The 21,172-nt window shown below is 42.8% G+C and overlaps 1 protein-coding gene across 2 annotated transcripts; it reads right to left on the minus strand.

Moving 5' to 3' along the window:
* Positions 1 to 638: 638 nt before the first annotated feature.
* vrk1 (VRK serine/threonine kinase 1) lies at positions 639 to 19,632 on the minus strand. Of its 2 annotated transcripts, none has more exons than XM_044167821.1 (13): positions 19,480 to 19,632; positions 18,778 to 18,937; positions 18,471 to 18,526; positions 16,387 to 16,456; positions 15,678 to 15,765; positions 14,570 to 14,678; positions 12,846 to 12,938; positions 11,497 to 11,629; positions 10,515 to 10,635; positions 10,284 to 10,342; positions 7,963 to 8,132; positions 1,701 to 1,791; positions 639 to 986 (listed from the first exon to the last, which is right to left on the minus strand). In XM_044167821.1, the coding sequence occupies exons 2-13, from the start codon at positions 18,935 to 18,937 to the stop codon at positions 820 to 822; spliced, it is 1,317 nt and encodes a 438-aa protein (XP_044023756.1). In that variant the 5' UTR covers positions 19,480 to 19,632; the 3' UTR covers positions 639 to 819. The 2 variants fall into 2 exon arrangements, with proteins under 2 accessions (XP_044023756.1, XP_044023755.1); XM_044167820.1 differs by having other exon boundaries at positions 1,701 to 1,794.
* Between the last annotated feature and the right edge of the window lie 1,540 nt (positions 19,633 to 21,172).

Consider the following 21,172-nt stretch of genomic DNA (forward strand, 5'->3'; position numbering starts at 1 on the left):
TGTTTCGCTTCAACGTAGAAAGCAAAGCGTAATTTACTGTATGTTGATTGGACACGTCTGGTAACATTCCCAAACATCTAATTATACCATTAGCAGAAGGTGGACAGCTGACTTCAGGTGGCTACAGCTCTGGTCAAACTACTACTCCAAATCACACTTAAGCCTAATTTGTGGATGGGCACTCCATAAAACTACAGCTAATCATTTCCTATTCCCGCCCCTCCACTCTCTGCAGCTGTTGCCAGTGTGAGAGTTTGTCCCCAACCCTAACCCATGGAGTCACTTCATAGAGCCTTCAGTAGAACATTTTCAAGGAGGCTGAGTTATTCTGTACACACACACACACACACACACACACACACACACAGGTTTACTCGGAGTGGCCTCATCGAGATAAACTCCAAAAGGGCAGTCAGTCGCACTCCCCTGACACCCCCCAATCCTAGCAAGGAGTGGGTCCGCCCCTTATTCTGTCAAGGTGTCTTTAGTTCTTAATCCAGCAGCCGGTAGGGCTTCCTCCCACGCTTCTGAAGACGCTGTTATAATGGCTATAGTCACTCCTGAGAGTAACACTGGGAATAAAAGGGAGTGATTGGTTCGTTTTCTACCCTGAAACCTTTAATTACAAACAAAAGATGGACAATTTCATTTCCTCTTTATTACAATGGATCTGGCTTCAACCACACCAAATACAGTCAAACGTTAACATCTATCAGTGCGTAACAGATAGAAAAACCTATACAAAACTTCAAAAAGTGATCTTTTTAAGAAGCGGAGGAGACACAAGGAGGGAGGGGGAGTGTAGACACCGGAGGGTGCTTAGGAGCTGGTTTTCTTGGTCCTGCCTCTGGATTTCAGGGCAAGTCCAGGTGAGGTCTGGGTGCCCATCTCCACCAGTCTGGATTTGGGTTCACCCTGTTTTCCAGTGCTGGGTACTTTCCTTGGTCTAGGAGTCTTTTGGGAACTTTTCTTCACTCCGTTCACTTCTGCAGAGGAAAATTCATTATGTTTAAGAGGGCAGTAAAGCTTTCGCCCCTAAAAGACACTACCTTCTTAATATACAATTATTTGACACCACTTGCTATTATTCATGTCTTTAACTTCTGTCAGTTTAAACATATTTTATGCAACTGGGCATGCACTGCATGCAACCACTACAGTACAATATGTGTATACAGTATGTATGTACTCCTGTTCACAAGCGTCCTTCAGCGGGCAGAGCCACTGTAGTTTTTGTCTGCTGCACTGCAAACCTTATTTTTTCTATAAACTTGTTTCATTCTTTCATTTCTTTCCCTGGACTGTTCGGCCGTGTGCTGTGTCCCCATTTCTGCCGGACAGCACTGCCACCTCTCCCCAGATACTAATGTGGGTCTGGACATCATGTGGCCAACAATCCTTTATTTGTGGGCATTTCTGTTGACAGTGTACAGTCGGGAGGCAGGCGTGAAACGTGGGGAGAGACAGAGGGATGAAACGGAACAAAGGTTCCTGGGCAGAGTTTACATGGGATACGTCTGAACCCCTAGGCCACCGTGGTGCCCCATTGTTCTTCTTTTTTGAACCTTGTAAGGTAGTCCCAGTCAATGCAGATGCAGACATACAATGGCTACAGCACTGCTGGCAACCCCTGAAAGTACCTAGAACTTTAGTATCACTAAGTCAGCAACAAAGTGGGCAGAGAACAGAAAAATACATACCTCTCTTCTTTGTGGCTCTCTTTTTCTTGATGACACTTCCATCAGTCTCACTCTCTCCTGCTTCGTCTGCCGCTTTCTTTCTCTTGGTGGTCTTCTGGAGGAAATGGAGAGAAGGGACATCAACTTGTTGATGACAGCTGGAAGGTGGGTGAAGGTGGACATACTGTATGCAGAAGTTACTTTAAATGTGTTACCCAGCTGAGAGTCATGTTTGTTGCTGCACCTGTTGTTCAGAATACATAGAGGCCTTCTCTAACTTCTAAGAGAGTGACACAACAACCTGACATTTTGTTTTCAATTTCTATTACTGTAGCTGAGCAGGAAATGTCTTGAAGGACATTACACAGTCTGAAAGTTATCCATCGAAATAAGACTAAACTTTCAAAAAGGGACCCAAATGCAAAGTACAACACAGCTTTGTTTAAATGTCTTTAAATGAAGACATTTTTGTTTTGAACTAAAATCAAGAAGCAGAGTTTGTCGAAGCTGTCAAGGCCTGCAGCGTGGTCTGATGGAGAGAGGCATGAAGAGACAAACACTGAGGCGAGGCCTTGACTTGGAGATGAGGCGACCCAACATTTCTGAGCTTCCAGCCTTCTGTGTGTGAAGTGTGAGCAAATGCAATTATCGCTCTGCCATCTCACCAGCCACCAAGACCTCCCAGACACGAATCCATTCAAACGTTCGATTATGCGCTCCGCCGTTTCGACCACAGAGCGCCAAACAAACACTCTGGCTTTCCTTTCTTCTGCTCGTGAAGTGCATTTAAACAGTGGGGTCAACAAAGATGAAGGTTTCTCAGAATCAGAGTTTTCCATAAATTATGACTATAATCTCTGTCCTCTCTACAGAAACCAAAGCCACTATGGGGTCTGCTGAGGAAAGAGAAAGAAATAGTGGCCTCTGAGAGAGTCATGCACTTAATGTAGGCAATCAACTCCTCCGTCCGTCCTCCTCCTTCCCGGGCCTCTATAATGAAGCTCCACTCTGAGCCTGAACTATCACTCACACCCCTGCCCTCCTTGCCATTTTTGCCTCCATTTTGACAATTGCTACCTCATGATCACCATGCGGCGCCTGCTGAGGTGAACAGATTGGCGGGATAATTACATACAATAACCAGCGGCGGGGTCCGCTAACCCTTCGGCTGGCTGCGCCACGTCCCCAGTGGCATCTTCCATATGCACAAAGAGCGAGAGAGCAAGAGAGACAGAGACAGAGAGAGAGAGAGACTGGAGAAGAAGAGATGAAGAGACAAATAGGAAGATGGAAAGCAGGAGACAAATATAAGTCTGGGCTGTAAATAACTGAAACTAACATTATTTCTCACTGGAAGCAGTAAAATTTGCAGCACTGTTAATTGACTGTTGTTAAATTATAATCCAACAGATTTCAGGGACAGCCTCAGTCTTTTACCATTATATCATTTACACTACCGCTCACAAGTGTGGAGTCTGCCACAAAAGCTTGATTCGGTGCAGTCAGCCTGCTCAGAGGAATGCTCTGTATGTCTGAACGGTCCTTCATGCTTTTAGGTAGAAGAAAGTCCTCTTTACACATAGATGTTAGTTTGTATGACGGGTTTGCAAAAAAAGTTATTTTTTGCACGTGGAGACCAAAACGCTGTACAATGGTTCAACCAGACTGAGGACTGAAAGGGCAGAAAGAGACACAGATGCTATGAGCAACAGTTAAATACGAATATAAGAAATCAGCAGTCACTGGTGAAAGAAACTGGAAGCTGAGCATTCAAATCTGTGCACATTTAAACAGGAACAGCTTCCTGTTTCAATGGCAAAGCACAATAATGCCTCTAACAAGCTCAATTAACAGGGTGCTGCTTTAGCAAAGCTATTCTTAAACTTCACAGTAGAAACAGCAGGTGAGTCCAGGGTCACGGAACAGCAGCCGAACATACTGAGGACAGACAGTCACACTTTAAACCTGTTCAGTCTGACCACTGAGGAGACTGCAGAGGGCCCAGAGACAAACGGCTTCCCAAAATATTTACAGCCCAGCTGCACAGTTGTGGTTCAAAAGTGGTCCAGGGTCACGTTCACTTTTCTGGACTCAAGTATTTGGGGGGAAATTGTTACAACAGTATTCTTCCCTGTCATGCAACGCTGTGGGGACATCGACTAAACCGTTTTTATCGTTTAATTATTCTACAACTCTTTCAAATGTAAATAATACATTTGATGAATAATTATACTGTTTTTATCTGTGTTAAAATAGCCACTACTGAAGGAAAAATGAAACACATCAACACAACAGGTGACTCCAAACTTTTGAGCGGTAGTGTATATGTAGGCATCAATGCATATTTAAGCCCTTTTACATGGTCCTCATTTTAGAACTAGTCAGAAGGAGACAGACGGTCTTTCTCAATCTGCATTCTTGTCTGTACTTGTGTTCTTATGAAACATGATCTGTCACAGCCCAAGTACTGTTCCAATTCAAAGTCCACATCCAGCCCAGTACAGTCCAGATGACCTGAAGTGTTCTTGCTCCACCTGTTTTATCTAGGATACTTTGGGAGCTGACTTGTGTGGACTTGGGGTTGCTAAGTTGTTTATGATTAACTCTACAATCTTTATCTTACTGCTTACGGCCTTTTTATAATTTTCAATCTGGGTTCAGACCTCTTCACAGTACCGAAACAGCTCTCAACAGAGTTGTTAATGATCTCTGTCTAGGTACAGACTCAAAGAATGTGTCCATTCTTGTGTTTCTAGATCTCAGTGCTGCATTCGACACTGTAGATCACACAATCCTTTTAGAAAGCCTGGGACATGGGTGGGACTGTCTGGCAGAGCTACATTGGTTTAAGTCATATTTGCATGATAGGAGCTACGATAGGAGAGTGCCACAGGGATCAAGTCTAGGCCTCCTTTTGTTTATCCTTTACATGCTACCCCTCAGACTAGGGCTTGGCAATATATCGAATATCAATTAGCGATATGGCAGATGACCATATCATCATATTCGAGCTATTCGTTGCACATTTTAGTCATTTATTTCTGCATGAAAAGCAGGCAGCATTTACATGCAGGAGACTTACTCTCCCACTCCCACACAGTCACAGACTGCCCAAACTAATTAACCATCGCTGGCCTCCTGATTGAGTTAACTTCAGTTCCAAACAAAGATAACAGCGGGTCGATCATATGGAGATCTGGAGGGCAGATGTGAACTACTATCCTCTGCAAAATGTACCACAAAACGATTGCCACTGAAGCCAGCAGTACCACAAATCTATTCATTCACCTAAAACAGCCCACAGTGTAGAATGAAGAATGTATAAAACTATATAAAACATAATAATAATAATAATAATAATAATAATAATAATAATAAGTGCCACAAGATGACAGCAGCTACATTTGAGCTTTATGGGATTCAAGTTCAGTCGCTAGGCCTGTCACGATCAGGGCATCTAGTCTCATTCTGCCACATTCATTTGCATAAAGCATCGGGGTTGTGTCAGTTGCAGCAAGGGAGAGATAGAGAAATCTTTAGCCAAATAATCACAAACTCTGTATAACATTGCATATTTGAAGTGAAAAAGTTTTTTTTTTTTTTAAATCTACAAAATGGAGGGAGAAGGGCCCACGAACTATTTAAATATTTACAAGCTTTAGGACCACTGTAATCCAGAGATCCGGAGAGACGGACCGGACAGACTGTCTGCACACGGCGCAAGAGGAGAGACGAGAGCCGAGGACTGCGATTATTCTGAGCAGCATGCATGGAAATCAATTACAAGATAATATATGAATATATTTCTCGCCTTTTCCCCGATGGCCTGAATAAACTGCTAAATTTGTCACTTTTTAGAAATCAAGTCACTAAAAGGGTCTGAAAAGTCACTAAATCTAGCGAGAAAGTCGCCAAGTTTGTAACACTAGGAGCTGCCTGAGCCCCGCCCACGGTGAAACTCCTCACAGAAGCAGCGCGACCAGAAATGACAGCAAAATGTGTCTCAGCAGAGTTTTTCCTGTTCATTCAGCTTAGCCTCCGCGAAAACACGCTTAAGCACTGCGCCTCAAGTCTGATATTGGTAGGGAAAACCCTGCTGTTTATTCTGGCATCATGTTAGCAACATTCTTATGTAAACAAACACGCATGTAAACACAACGCGCAATATCGAGGTCAGCAAAAATGATCGAGGTCACGTCTATATCGTACAATAAGGCGATAACGTAATTATCGCTACAGGCCGATCAATCGGATTCCAGAGAGGACATGTATGAGTGTAGATTCGAAGGGAAAAAACGTACAGGACTTAGGAACGTACAGGTGACAGGTAGCTGATTTGTATAGACATACAATCTACTGTGATGTAGGCTAGCACGCGATCAAATAAATTATTATTATTATTATTATTATTATTATTGATGAGCTTCTAATACCACCTTGGTTTTGCACGAGCTGCGGATTTATCGCCTTTTTCAGCCACTCATATGTCGAAAGCAGCTGTGAGTGAAGTCATCTCTGTCGCCCAGAACTGAAGCGAGTGTGTGTGTTCATACTCTCAAACCTTCTAGTCTCTTTGAATGAATGTCAGATGCCAAATAGTTGTTTTCAGTTATCACCAGTGTTGGAAACCCCCACCACAGTGGCAGGTGGATTCCAAAATCTACCAGCCACTCAATTTTTTTACCAGCCATTTTATTAAGCGGCGTTCTGTCGATATGTGCTCCCTATCGAGATGTGCTGCTTAGCGGTTCTGCGCATGTGCATGACTCACACCCTGAAATCTTAAATAGAGATATTATAATGGAGTATTTCAACATGCTCCACATATTCTTACAGTATACATGGAGTGAGTAGTGGTGAGTAGTGGTGTAATATAAAATGATTCTGTAGTGGGAGCATTATTTGATAGGGGTTATCGAAATACGCTACCCCTGAAATCTTAACAAAAGATATTATAATAGAGTATGAAAATATGCTCCCGTATTCTTACAGTAATACTGAAAACTGTAATCAAAAAACATAAAGATGTCATAATACTGTCAGAGTTATACCTTTATGGGATATACACTTGAAATGGAAACAGGTAGCATTTTTCGACAAGGCAGCACAGTCAGTCAGTCAGTCAGTCAAGTTTTAAAACACTGCTGACGAAGAAGGTGTCTGTCCCTGTATGACACAGCGACGGAGAAACAGAAAGAGGCGGGTCAAGCCGGTGTGTGTGCGCACCAGTGTGCATTAAGAGACAGAGGTGTAGGTGTGTGCGCGAATATCTGAATCCCAAATTGAAAAATCGAATACCTACCCAACGAGTGAATATCCGAATAGTCGAATATTTGGGTCCAGCCCTAGAGTACAGTGGCTTAATCAGAGCCTTTTCACTGAAAACAGCCAAAACAATTAGCTGAAAAACACTACAATTCTCAGTAGATGTGCAATAATTCTCTGTGGATTCATCACTTTTAGTGACACCTTTACTTTTACACAAAGTCATTGTTCAGATAAAAATATTGATTTGTGAAGCTTTAAGGATTTGCACTGTAATTAACAATCAAAGTTAAAAAATCAGTGGGCTTCGGTTAGCTTCGGTGAGTTTCGGTTCTGTTCGGAAGCTGATGAAAAACTTGATAGCTAGCTAAGCAGTAACTGACTTAAGAGTGGCACCTACGACTCCAGGGATCCAACAGACAAGATGTACATTTTACTGACATTCAGAGCCAAAGCAACATGTCCCTGAATACCAAAATAAAAACCTCTAACAATTGGATTTCAGCTGAGCTGATAATTCCCTGTAGGTTCATCACTACAAGCAACCCGTTTGACATTGTCCGTGTTTTCAATTTGTGACTTGATACGTTGTTATAGTAAAAATATTAATGAAATTATTGATTTAAGTACATTTTGCTGATAATACTTTGTAATGTACTTTTACTTAAGTAACATTGTAAATGTGATATTGCTACTTTTACATAAATAAAAGATTTGAGTACTTCTTCCACAACTGCCCATTTTCTACCACTTCCCATTGGCAGGTGTACTTTAGAACTAGTAAGGCACTGATACTGATCCCTACATGCAGTAACTAATACAACAGACACATTTGCGGTAGCCTAGCTACAGGGCCAGCCACAGCTAAATACGAGACTTTCATGGCTACGTGGTCCTACATGGTCCGCACACTCATCAGCTATATAATAGTTCTACAACAAAATTAAGCTGGAAAGAAGCAGAGCATTCCTATTACTCAAGTTGTTTTTTCAGTGTGTGTGTGTGTGTGTGTGCTGACCTTGGCAGGAGATGATACGGCCCCACTGACAGGCGTGAACTCCAGTTTGCCGTCATCTTTAGCCTGGATAGCCTTCAGTCCAGCCTGCAGGATGGAGCGTAACTTCTCATATGGCGGTTTGTCTTGGTATCCCAGAGATTTAACCTCCTCCATGAACCTCTGGATCTCATCTGCAACGCAACAGAGCGGCAGGTGAGGTATGTCCGTTATATCTTCTTACATGCTACAGTATGTCAAATGTTGTTCTGTATTTTCCCCTTGCCTTTATTTTGACTATATTTGTTCCATAGTTGCAAAAAAAAAAAAAGTAAAACACACTGTATGGTCACAATCATAAATGTTCCCTCCGAATGTTTACATTAAACGATTACTCTTATCTTTGTTCCAACACACTGTCGTCACCATGATGTTATACTCCGGTCACAGCGTCCCGCCTAATTCTGTTTGGTGTGACTTTCCTCAGACTTGACACATGGCCACAAACGCACACACAGATGGAGTTGTAAACAACAGTTTGGTTGTGCTCAGCAGAGCAGAAGGAAGAAGGTGTGACGTTTCGTGTTTGTCTCCTCTGCCTGAACCGACACACTGCCTTCGGGTCAAAGTGCCAACATTAAAATGGCAACTCTCACCACAGTGAGACAACAAATGTTAGAGTTGCCATTTACAGTCTGCACTATAAATGTTTGCTGCGGTGTGTATTATTGGACTTCTGTCCTAATGGGAACCAAGTAGGTCTCGGTTTAAAGGATTAGAAATTAGACGTGAATGAATATAAATGAAAGATGTCATTCGCTTTCATAGCTAGGAATGGGATATGCGCTATGATTAAAATATAGGGGTGTAACGGTACACAAGCTTCACGGTTCGGGATGTGCCTCGGTTTTAGGGTCACAGTTCGGTACGTTTTTGGTGCAGCGGGGAAAAGAAAACATTTTTTTTGCAATTTATTTTGAAAAATGTTATTAAATGTTATGAAACATTAAACAGTGGCTCATTAGCCATAATCCTTACTGTAACAGTTAATGCACTCAGATACTGTCATACTGTCAATAAGAAAAAATAAACACCACAAATGTCAGCAATGCTCCACGTAAGACTCTGACCTGCTGATAATTCCTGAACAGCAGCAGCAGCCCTGATGGCCAAAGCTCTGTCCCCCTTAGTTTCCATCCTGGACTCAGGGACAGACAGGAGACCCCTGCCCCAAGATCTCAGACTACGTGAAGGTTCATAAGGGATCACAAGGTCTAAAATATAGTCTGGAGACATGAAGAGCCTTAAAAGTAATCAACAAGATCTTCAAATCACTCCTGAAACCAACAGGGAGCTGATGTAAAGAGGCTGAAACAGGTGTGATGTGGTCGCAGCTCTCGGTCCTGGTTTACAGCCGAGCAGCTGAGTTCTGTACAGTCTGCAGTCTGTCGCAGTTTTTTGATTAAGAAAAGTGATACAGTAAACATTCTGGAAATTCAACAGAGAAACAATAAATAGATGAAATAACCAGCCAGGAGTGTCAGTTTAAAGCAGCAGAAAGCGGTTCTGCTCATTGATTTGCAACATTGCTAACAATGGCCTATAACAACCAGAGATGCTATCATACCCCAACACCATTGGTGGCTAATTTTCAAAATCATCGTATGCACCTCTTTAATAAATGCCTAAATATTTAAACATTATTGTGTTTCTTTGTATGTTTATATCAGAATCCCATTATTATTTCTTGGAAACTAGTCCAACTTTAATAATTGCTTCATGGTGTATGCAGACACACAGACAAATCACAAAGTTTTAACCAATCCCGCCCTTCCACACGAGGGGCATTATCAACAGTGCGCCGTGCGAAGCTTTGTACTGCTGGAGAATGGCTTTCCATGTTGAAGCAGCTGTCACTGAAGTCACACACATGATAAACACCCGTAGGATACTGTTCAAGGTATCTTTCACTTTGAAGTTATAAGCCTGAAGATTTCTATTACATCAAACCCCATTTACACTACTATTAATAGTCAAAATGTTTTTATCAATAACTGTTAAATGTATTTACATTCTGTAATTACCTCCCTATATAGTAGTTTTTATTGTTAGTGCTAGAGTCCACCATTCCCACGAGATTCACATTGCGCAGCAACACACAGGGGATTCACAGAACACAGTGCATGCACATCATTTTTTATTTTTGCATGCACATAATTATTTTATTTTGGCCGCCAAATGAATAGGCCGAGTCTACACTCACCCGTGTGTTTGCCGGGTGAGTGTAGTGCCGTGTGTTTGTGTGTGTGTGTGTGTGTGTGTGTGTGTGTGTGTGTCTTTCTTACCTGGCTTGTCTTGAGGGGAGAAACACTTGGTCAGAAATTCAGAGATGTTTTCTTGACACCTGTAAGGGAGAAAAAAGATTCTCAGTTTAACACAGCTCACTCTACTTGAAAGGTAAAACTGCACAACTGTCTTGAATAATAATGAATTTTCCAAATTCCAAACGTGTTCCTGCCTGGATTCATGCATTGACTGAAAGAACTCTGTCAGAGATGATGTGTGCAGTCTCCCACCTGATTTTAGAGTCTCTGACGTAGAGGGGGTCCTGCAGCTTGTCCTCCCAGGGCAGGCGTCCACACAGCCACTGAACCATGCAGTAGCACAGGATCTCCAGGTCGCTCCGCCTACACGCATCTGGAGCCCAACAACCACATCAGCAGCAGCAAACACTGGCAGCAGCTTCTTTTAGGTACTGTGGAAATGTACTGTTTTCCAGTTGTGAACACAATGTACCTAATATAATACCATTCTAGCTTAGAACACATTCATTAATGGACTAGTTCCACATTTTGGAAAATACACTTATTTGCTTTCTTTCCGAGAGTGAGATGAAAAGAGTAACATCAATCTCCTGTCTGTGTGTTAAGTATGAAGCTGGAGCCAGGACATGGTTAGCCTAGCTTAGCATAAAGAGTGGAAGCAGGGGAAAAAATACACCTTCCAACACGTTGTGTGATCCATGCATAAACAACCTTTTACCACCCGACTCCAACTCTGTACTTAACACACAGACAGATGACAATGACATTGATCTGCTCACCTCACTCAGTGAATAAGTGCATTTACCAAAATGTTCAATAATAATAATAATGATAATAACAACAAAATGACATCTTATTTATAGAGTGTTTTTCAACATAACCATAGATAATAAATAATGAAAACACACTACGAGCAAAGAAGGCAATAAATAACTTTTAAAATAACATTTAAAGGCTAAGTAGTTGGAAGCCAGTTTCAAGTACTCGGGAGATTATCTAAATGTGAGGAGACACACCTGCTATGTGCTACACGAATCTGTTTCAATGTAGTAGCCAATACTGTTGATCCAGTGTGGCCTTCCCTGTTTGCCTCAGTATCTAGTGGCAGAACAGTAAAAGCTTTCTTCTTTTTTTGACTAAATGTTCACTACATCACAGAATTAAAGCCCCGCAGCCTGGTTAAAAACAGGTGTATCTGGGGTCGTAAAACTACTAGCAGTGTGTTTGTACCTACATGCTCCTTTGTGGGCATCAATGCTTGTGAACTCGATGGTACCGTCGTGACATCTCTTGGGGTCTTCCTTGTACTCTTTTAGGACGCTGTCGGGTGCGTACCTATATGCCAGGCCATAATCTACTAAGTAAACCTGCAATTCACAAACACACCAATTCAGACACGCACAGACCAAGAACAAGGTCACATTTAACACTTGTATACAAATACATTTGTAATGTTTGCAGGAATAAAACTTTATAATTGAAAATACAAATTTCTTCTGTGTTCATGCAATATAGACAGGGAGGTCTGGGACATGCTAAGTCTAGCTTAGCACCAAGACTGAAAGCATGGGAGGCAGATGATTCCACCCTTTTGGAATTTAAATTGTAATTACACCTACATAAGCTTCATGATTACTGTTTAGTCTGCGTTGTGCTCATATACTACGGTTGGTTATTGGCCTTAAAGGGACAGTTCACCCCAAAGTTACCTGTGGTGCTATTTATCCATCTAGATTGTTGCCGAGTTTTGGTTACTGGTTTGGTTTCTCAGGGTAATCCACAGACCTTGCTGTTTCATGGAAGAACTATCAGTAGAAAGAAAATAGTTCCTACATGAAACTGCTCACAAGGTTTTTGGTTTTTTTGCTGCTTTGAGCTCCACAAGCCGACAGCCATCTAGTCCCATTATATTCCAAACATGCAGACATGTCTACGGCCGATATCTCCAAAACTCAGCAGCTCACACCAAAACTATCCAGATGGATCAACAGCTCTACAGGTGAGAGGAGGAATATGGGTTTTTGATGTAGGGGTGAACTGTCCCTTTAATAAAGAAACACACAGTAATAAAACCAACAAAAACCTCCATCCCACTAACTCCAGGAGAAAACATCAACAAAGCACAGCTACAAAAAATAAAAACAACCCTACCTAATATTAAATCCTGAGGGGCCAATTTTTAAATTGTCATTTATAAATAGCACTTTAATAACACCACCAATGATACATTATTAATCTTCAAATTAAATATTTGCCCCTGCCTTGTTTGCTGGAAAAAGCTCTTAGCTGCTGCTATCTAATATGCCACACACACACACACACACACACACACACACACACACACACACACACTCCTGGCCTTAATTGAATCTAATGAAGCAGCACAAGTGTGTTATGATCATAAACACAATCATCTCCCTGTTTTCAGGGAGCAGTGCTGGGGTCAGACCAGCACTTTAGTTTCCCAACATTAAAAAATGGAAAAAGTGCTGAAAATGTTAAGGTTGTGGAAGCACATTTCCTTTTCATTTCCCTAATAGAACATTATGATTTTAGACATATGATGCTTGATCTTCTACTGACCTGGTTGGGATCGCTGTGGCTCAGTACAAGGTTGGATGCCTTAATGTCAGCATGCACATACTCATGATCATGGATGTACTCCAGAATATCCAGCTAAACCAGGAGAAAACAGTGATATGCCTTAATATTAGTATTGAAAAAGAAGAAAAACACATGTTAATGCAGAACGTACATTGTAATCAGAATGCATTTGCCAGACCACGTCTGGAGCTGGCTTGCATTGTGATCCGATCTCAGCCCAGAGTGAATGACGTGTTCAGTTTGAACACCAACATGTTGAAAGGTCACCGCCTCACTCCGCCTCTTCCTGCACCCGTACATCAGCATCACTTCAGGAGACACGTGACAAATGGGGGTTGCTGAACTAGCACTAATTATTATTTTTGGCAGATAACAGTATTTTCACATTTTTATTTGAGCTTTCAAAGTCCGATAACATACCAACCAATATTAATTTTTTAAACAAACATTTTTGAAAAGGGTCTCTTAAAATGTGTTGTAAAAAGTGTTACCATTCTTCTTTGTAGAGAAGAGTAGAAGTGTCAGTTCTGTTTCTTTACATGTTCACCAGGTGCGACCACATCACACCTGGTTCAGCCTCTTTACATCGGCTCCCTGTTGGTTTCAGGACTGATTTTAAGATCTTACTGATTACTTTTAAGGCTCTTCATGGCTCCAGACTGTATTTTAGACCTTGTAATCCCTTATGAACCTTCACGTAGTCTGAGATCTTCGGGCAGGGGTCTCCTGTCTGTTCCTGAGTCCAGGATGGAAACTAAGGGGGACAGAGCTTTGGCCATCAGGGCCCCGAGGCTCTGGAACAACCTGCCCGAAGACATCAGGCTGTCTGAGTCAGAGTCTTCATTTAAGTCTCGTCTCAAAACACATTTTTATCTGAAAGCAGATCCTGATTTTACCTGAACTGTTTATTTTATTGTTTTTACGTGTTTTATCTTTCACTGTGGTTTTTTTATTTCTCTCTCTGTGAAGCACTTTGTTTTGATAAGTGCTCTATAAATAAAGTTTTATAGTAGTATTTATTACTCCGATTTCCTGTTACTCAGCAAATATCGGCCCAGTCGATTTATCTGTCAGGCTCTAGTGCTAATGCTAGCATGCTTCTCCACTGGCTCTAGTTAGCCTGGTTAGCAAGGTTACCGAAACACAGCCTTTAAGGATACCCCCATCTGTCTTCGTCTGTCATGTGTGTCATAATAGAGCCAACGAAAACGTGTATTAATATGAGGTGCAAACGCAATGGCCCAATGATCAGATGTCATTATCCAGATACAATCTGACTGTAGCAGGACCAGGAACACCCCTATCCTCCTGCAGTCAGATCACAAGCCAGTAAAGACTACAGGGATAATATGAGACTGCCATAGAGCATTACTTCAAATCCACAGTTAGTACTGGACACTGTGGGGGATGTGTAAATGTCAAAAACTGTAGTAACATAACCAGCTTTTGGGTTTTCCGTGTGAGGGGAAGATTTTAGAGCTAGAAGAGGTTTTACCACCGCATTCCGTTTCATATGATGTCCTCACAGTCATTATAAAATTATTATTACTAAACAGGACATTGGTAGTTCTCTGTCTGCAACACATTCCCTCAAAATGACGCGACATTCCTACCGTGCCATTAACCGGGTGTTTGCCACTTCATTGCAATTCAGTGGAAAACATGCAAGTGAAATGAAACCATGTGATCATGAAATAACCAACCAGTCGAAGGCCGAGCTGCAGGACCAGTTTTCTGGGGAACCTCCTTCCACATTCTTCAAACTTCTTCTGCAGGTCTGTGCCAAGCCTGTCAACAACCATGAACCTATACCTGGCAGGAACAAAGAATGCTTCTTTAGTACCTCTGAGGTGTCAGACAAGTCTATTACTAAACTGTTGGTGTAACTGTTATCATCTACAGTAAAAGCAGCAGACATATGGCACTGCAGAACAGCACACTGATCAGGCTATACGATTTCAGGTTTCTCAAAAGGTAGGCCTTTTTTGGGCCAGAGACAAAAATGTTAATCCAATTCCCAAAACATCTGGCAATGTGTGCAGGCCTTGCAAAAAATATACAGTAAATATTATTACCTATATAAAGATCTTAAACACCTAATGAAATGTTAACGAGAACCTTTGAGTCTTCATGATCAGTTTTATAGTTCTTACAAATATTTGAATGATCACTTGTTATTGTGGAGAGAAAGCCAGTACAGTGTGACTTACCTCTCGTTTTAGTACTTTTACATTGATGTAGCTGGCCTTCATATGCGTACAAGAAAATCAGAGAACTACCTTGATGAAACCTGAAGACACCCTGTCACTGCCACTTGACAGAGTGATGCCACTAAAATGCAAATGCACGCCATCAGCTGGTGTTTAACATCTGGGGACTACGCAAACATTTCGGACATAATTGTCTCTGGTATGTGTGTCCCTACTCAGGCAGCAACCAAGAGGTTAATCAGCATTTGTTCCCTTTCTTATTCAAGTGCATACTCCTGCAGGAAACATTTGCTTGTCTTTGCATTCCCGTAATAACAATCAGTCAATCCTACTGGCACAGCTTTGTGAAATGTAACTGCCCCTAAGCCTAAAACTGTTAACTCTTTTTCTGTACACTTAAGAACATGGAACTTTTCTATGTGTTTTGAATGTTGCAGGAATTTTGCACTTGTTTGGTTATTTAAATAAAAGCTGGTATTAAATCAGTAGCACAATACAAGGCGCATTTATACCGGGAAAAACTTCATGAAACTAAAACTAAAAAGCAAAAAGAGTGAATGGGAATGGGTATTGAGTGTGGCACCCCTGCTCAAAGTCTTACCTTCCCCCCCCTCTCTCATGCAGACCTGAGCCCCAGTACCTGGGAACTCCCAGATTTTTCAACTTGTGAGACTTCATCCAGCTCTGAACTGCAGGAGAAGAGGAAACTTATCAGTGTTAAGTCCTTTCTCTGGCCACAATGTCCTAAAACTATGTGTATAAATCAATGAACTGCACACCATGTAAATCCCAGGCAGTTTGGTTACTACAACTTCCTGTGAACACAATGCTAACTGGTGCTGGTGTAAGTAGGTGATGGCTGTGATGCTCAAAGTAATACGAGTATAATTCAGTGTGTCTGTGTGTGTGGTGGTGGGGGGCACAGCCGCAAGCTAATCTGCTGCTGGGACAAATATTTACCAACAACGTGAGATTCCAGCATGAATAAAATATGAGCCTTTGGTTCCTTAGTAATATAACAGTTAATTGTCAGGGGAGACTGACATTTGAATTGTTATTATATAAAATGCAAAGCTGTGGCCCGGGGGCCAGCGGCGCTGCCACCAAAAGCTTCCCTTCCTCTGCAGAGCCCCTCCGTGCCTCAGCTACAAGATTGTCTTTTTTAATTAAGAAAGTTGGCTTTCTTTTATTTGTTTGCCCTGGTGGTGAGAGACTATGTTGTGTTATGATCACAAGGCTAACTCTGGCTTAGTGACATACTTCTAGGTGTTTGTGTGTGTGTGTTTATTAGGAATGATGAGGTGGCTTACTCAGATCAGGCTTAGCAGCTCTCATGTAAAACTTGAGCTCAGAGAACAGTGGTCCATTATCACTGGGCTCCTGTGGACAAAAGAACAGGTACGTTTATGTCCAGGTGTTTAGATCAGAAATAGCACTGCAGAAACAAGGCGCAGGTATACAGATGAAACAAGTCAGAAAGTCCAGTGTGACTGACACATTCATGAGTTTGAAGGTTTATCAGACACAGCGGTTTCTGATAGCACGAGACGTGTTTTGACAACTCTGGAAACGTATCACTGGCTCAACAACTGGGAAGTAAACAGTAGAACTACAGCATTCATGTAAAAGGTAATCCAAACAAACAATTCGTCAATTAATTAGTGAATCGACATCAGAATCCTGGACACCTGGGACTTGTGATGGACATTTTTCACTATTTTATAGATCAAATGATTAATTGGGACAATAATCGGCAGATTAATCAATAATGACAATAATAGTTATAGCCCTATTCAAGTTATAAAGATGAAGCAGTTCGGATGTACTGCGACGACATAAACAATGAGGCAAAATCTCTGCCGGCTGACAAATTGATTCGCCACACTGGCCAACCCTACGCTGTACAGGCCGTAAAGCCACCTGACTGAACAGGCTGGTTATGCACGCCACGGTCTTTGCTCGGTGAAAATGACAACAGAAAAGGCACAGGCAAAAATGAAGGAGAAAGTGCACTAAATGAGTGAAATCACTGATTCACTACACTGATCAGCCAGGTGACACTGTCATCTCCGAATCCAGTTTTGTGGCCTTGATCCTGATCCGAGTATCGAAGGCTTAGGCTTAAATTACTGATGTGATATTGAGGAAAGGTTCATTGGGAGGGCGCGGCTCCTGAAATTGACGTGAAGCGATCAGCTTGAGAGAAGACGTGTGACTTTGTTGGAACTACAGAAACACGATTGCACAGTGGTGCTACAGAGGGATTCTTTAGGAGGACAGGAGGACAGACACCGGCTGCAGAGAGCACGCAAACCCGACACCAGCTACGTTTCATTTTGTTCTGTCCTCGAGTTATCCACTGAATCAACGTTAATTAGTGACAACTGATGGGACCTGCCGCCGGAGACGTTTGTCATTTTAATTTAAAACTGAGAAGCAGCTACCTGAATGTTTTGTACTCTAAGCTTTGCTAATAAGAGAGGAGCGATGCAGATTTGCTACCGTCAGAGTTGAGAGAATCTGTGTATTTTGCCAACACAGAGTCAACCAACGGTGCAACCAAACAAGTTTCACTCACATATGCAGTGAAACACTGCACTGTAGAGCCCGGCTGTCATTACGGAGAGCAGGCTGAGGTGGACAAAACACAGTAGAGTACATTAAAGAAAGGATCCGATTTTCTGAGCTATATCTTAGCTAATATCGATCCATGAAAATATGCCTCGATTGGCCCTGATACTGATGATACTAACATTGAGGAATATTTCTGTATAAAACTTCTTTCTTCTTTCACTTGATTTGGCCATTTTTGTAAAGTTGAGAATCTAAGGATATTATAAGTCCACTGCCTTAAATATCAATAAACTAGGAGATCGCCATTATTAAATGTGATTTATCTTCTGACTCAGTGGCACTGTGCTGAATTCACTGGCACCTTTCACTCTGAGTGTTGATCTTTACAGTAGATGAGCCAGCCAGACTGGTTTAACTAAGTAACACTTCTGAAGAAATCCCGTCAGGGTCTGACTGGTCTTAACTCTTTCCAGTCAAATGATGTACTTGATCTTGCCAAAGCACAATCTGACCACTTGCTTGTGCTATCCCACGGTATCTATGGTCCACTCACACTGTGACTAGAGAAAAATGTACGTGAACTGGGTAATTGTTGCAGTATTATCATACTGCAAAGAGCAAAACTGATTTGGCAACTTCGTAAAGCAAAGCAGAAACTGTGAACAGCATGTAACTGAAACTAAGTGGGCTGTGCTCATATCTAGGAGGCAGTATTTGCCGTTTTACGGAAGTGCACATGTGATGTCTAGTATATGAAAGAAAAAAACATTTTAAACAAAACCTTTTCAGTTCATGTTTTTGAGGTTGCTCAGAGTCTTACCACTTTGATGACATAGCGAGCATCCGCACCCACGGCTTTTGCAGAATTCTCATCAGCTGGGGATCAAGAAAAGGAATCATTTCAAGATGTAGTAGCACTCAAAAAAATGCTGAAATGTCAGACTTTGCAGGTTTTATCTTGCACTGTACAACGTTGCATTTAAATACATGAAATAGCTAAGCATTACAAATGTTGGTGTCTTGAGTTTTGCCTAAGAAAACCGAAGTCTGATGAGTGATACAAATGCAGTCAAACCATTTATAGTCTGACCTTTGAACTGCGTCATCAGCCTTCCATCTAGTCTTACCCAAATATATGAGACCGAAGCCCCCTTGGCCGACTGGAGCCCCCAGCTTCCAGGCCTTCTTCCCAGTGTCTGTCAGGACCTCTCCGGGTGGGAACTCCTCTGCCAGCTGCCTCTTAGCTGGAGCTCTGCCTTTCCCCGCCGCCTTGGCTTTAGGAGGCATCTGCGGCGCACAGTCATCTGTAGCTTTAGTGCTATTCTGCGCTTTGTAGGCGAGTGCATCGTAGATGTATGGTTTTTAAAGTGTAGCGTTAGTTAACGTTGCATAGAGCTAAACTGTACTCTGTGAGCATACCAACGAGGTCTCATATGATGTTGCGATGCTACATGGATATCATGTTCTTGTGTTTACCAGTGAAGTTAGCTAACGTTAACCACACCCCGAGTTCAACATCGCTTTAACGTTAGTTACCAGGAGTTACCAGTGGGTGTAACGTTAGTGCAAAGGTAACAGCCCCTGCCTTAAAACAAAACAGCGGTTACGGGCAGAGTGGGTCGAGAAACGCCACGCTACGTGGTGAACCGGGTAAATTAACGCTCCGTTTTTCTAAATGTTGATGAGCTAACTGGTTGTCATGCTAACCGCGCTGTCTCGTTAGCTGCTAGGTTACATGGCGACGTTTAGCACAGAAGCTCGTGGATATCTGCGACGTTGTCAGTAAACACGTCTTACACGTTTCGTTAAATTATGAGATGAATACACACCTTGACTTTGTTGTTTGGTGTTGACTGCACGTTCAGATGTGTGAGGACCAAACTTCCCGCAAAACTACCGGTCAGGAAGTGGCGTCACGGCACTTTGCTATTCTATTGGTCGGTTACGCTGCGTATATTACGACAGAGGTTTTGCCAAACGTGTGTGCTGAAAAGTCGCAGTGGGACGCGGTGGCCGTCCCGGTCCGCCGCTGTGGGTCCGGCCGGGTCGGACCAGCTCTACAGCTGTCGGATGGATTGCTAGGACATTCATGTTCCCCTCAGGGTGAATTGTAATCACTTTGGTGATCTCTCTCTATCGTCAGGTCCAAGCTTAACTTTTGTCCAGTACTTGGTTTATGGCATGCGAACACTGAGCCGGTTTACCCAGCAGAGGTAAACGTCAGCACGCTCACGCTGCCGTTGACTGGCCTTTAGCTGAAAGCGCTGCTGTGTCTGAGACGCTTGCTTTAGTCAGATACTGAGCAGACACAAGTGCAGCTGCAGGAAGTTCAGCAAGGACCAGCTGGGCATCACACTGTCACGTGAGTCAGGCCAGCTGGACCGCTGAGGAAAGCCCCCGATGTGGCACAGAGTATGACATCATTACTGCCATGAAAGAAAAAGTTCAGAACACTTTCACAGATTACAGAAGTGTTGACTATCATTCTCATTCCTTCATGTCCAAAATTGTTGATCAGTACAAGATAACACCGCACTGCAAGTTATGTGACTACATTTGGAATTTGTTAATGCCTCAAACATCTGGCTCCCTGTTCAGAATGCTCTTGGACAGTCCACTTTGTGTAGATTTTGGATTGCTTACTTCTTTTGCTGCTGACTTGTCCTTCATGCTTCCAGAGTTTTTGATTGATGTGATTGTAGCCTCAGGTTATTTTCTTTGGCATGTCAACAGCGGATAAAAAAGGAGAAAAGTAGAGGAATATAGCTCCATCTGTAAGCGTGTTCCCAGTGCAAACCTTAGGGGAACGAGCTCCATTCTTATTATTTTGGCATGTATCAGGCGTCAGGTTGCTGTCAGGTGATAACTGTTTGGGGGGTTCAGACACATCTTGACCTCGGCGACAGCGGTCCCAAAATATCAAACAAGTTATCACGTACGGATTCGGCTACGATGTTTGATTTGATTGTAGCCAAAAACAAGAGTGGAGTTCCAGAAAACCAAAACAAAGACCTAAAATAGGCTAAAACGCTCAGTAGCGCTGAGGGAACTGCAGATAATTATCTGATTCTTCATTTCACATTACACATACAGTAGTCATTTGATGTACTGTTAATATGAAAATATTGAGTGGTGCAGCTTTAAACAGGAATAAAGGTGGTATGGAAATATCAAAGTCAGGGTAAGTACAGCGTGTTTTTTAAACAAGACATCACGCCTCAACGTAACACGTATGCCACCCTGGGCCTCGACGCGCAAGACGCGCGCACGCGCTCGCGCGCGCTCTGCAAGACGCCTGCGCGCGCCTGCGCGACGCCTGCGCACGCCTGCGCACGCCTGCGCACGCTCTGCGCGACGCGCGCGCGACGCTGCGCGCGCGCGCGCGCCCTGCGCGCGCGCCGCGCGACGCGCCTGCGCGCGCGCGCCTGCGCCACGCCTGCGCGCGCGCGCGCACGCGCACGCCTGCGCACGCTGCGCGCACGCCTGCGCACGCTCGCGTATATGCGGCCTCCTTCAGGAACA

This window comes from Siniperca chuatsi, linkage group LG15 (assembly GCF_020085105.1).
Source record: "Siniperca chuatsi isolate FFG_IHB_CAS linkage group LG15, ASM2008510v1, whole genome shotgun sequence".
NCBI lineage: Eukaryota > Metazoa > Chordata > Actinopteri > Centrarchiformes > Sinipercidae > Siniperca > Siniperca chuatsi.

Coding starts and splice junctions, on each gene's coding strand:
- vrk1 (XM_044167820.1), bottom strand. CDS start 18,937: ATGCCTCCTAAAGCCAAGGCGGCGGGGAAAGGCAGAGCTCCAGCTAAG. Junction 15,766..16,386: donor AGCTGCTAAGCCTGATCTGA/GTAAGCCACCTC, acceptor CTTCTCCTGCAG/TTCAGAGCTGGATGAAGTCT. Junction 987..1,700: donor GAGAGCCACAAAGAAGAGAG/GTATGTATTTTT, acceptor TTTCCTCTGCAG/AAGTGAACGGAGTGAAGAAA.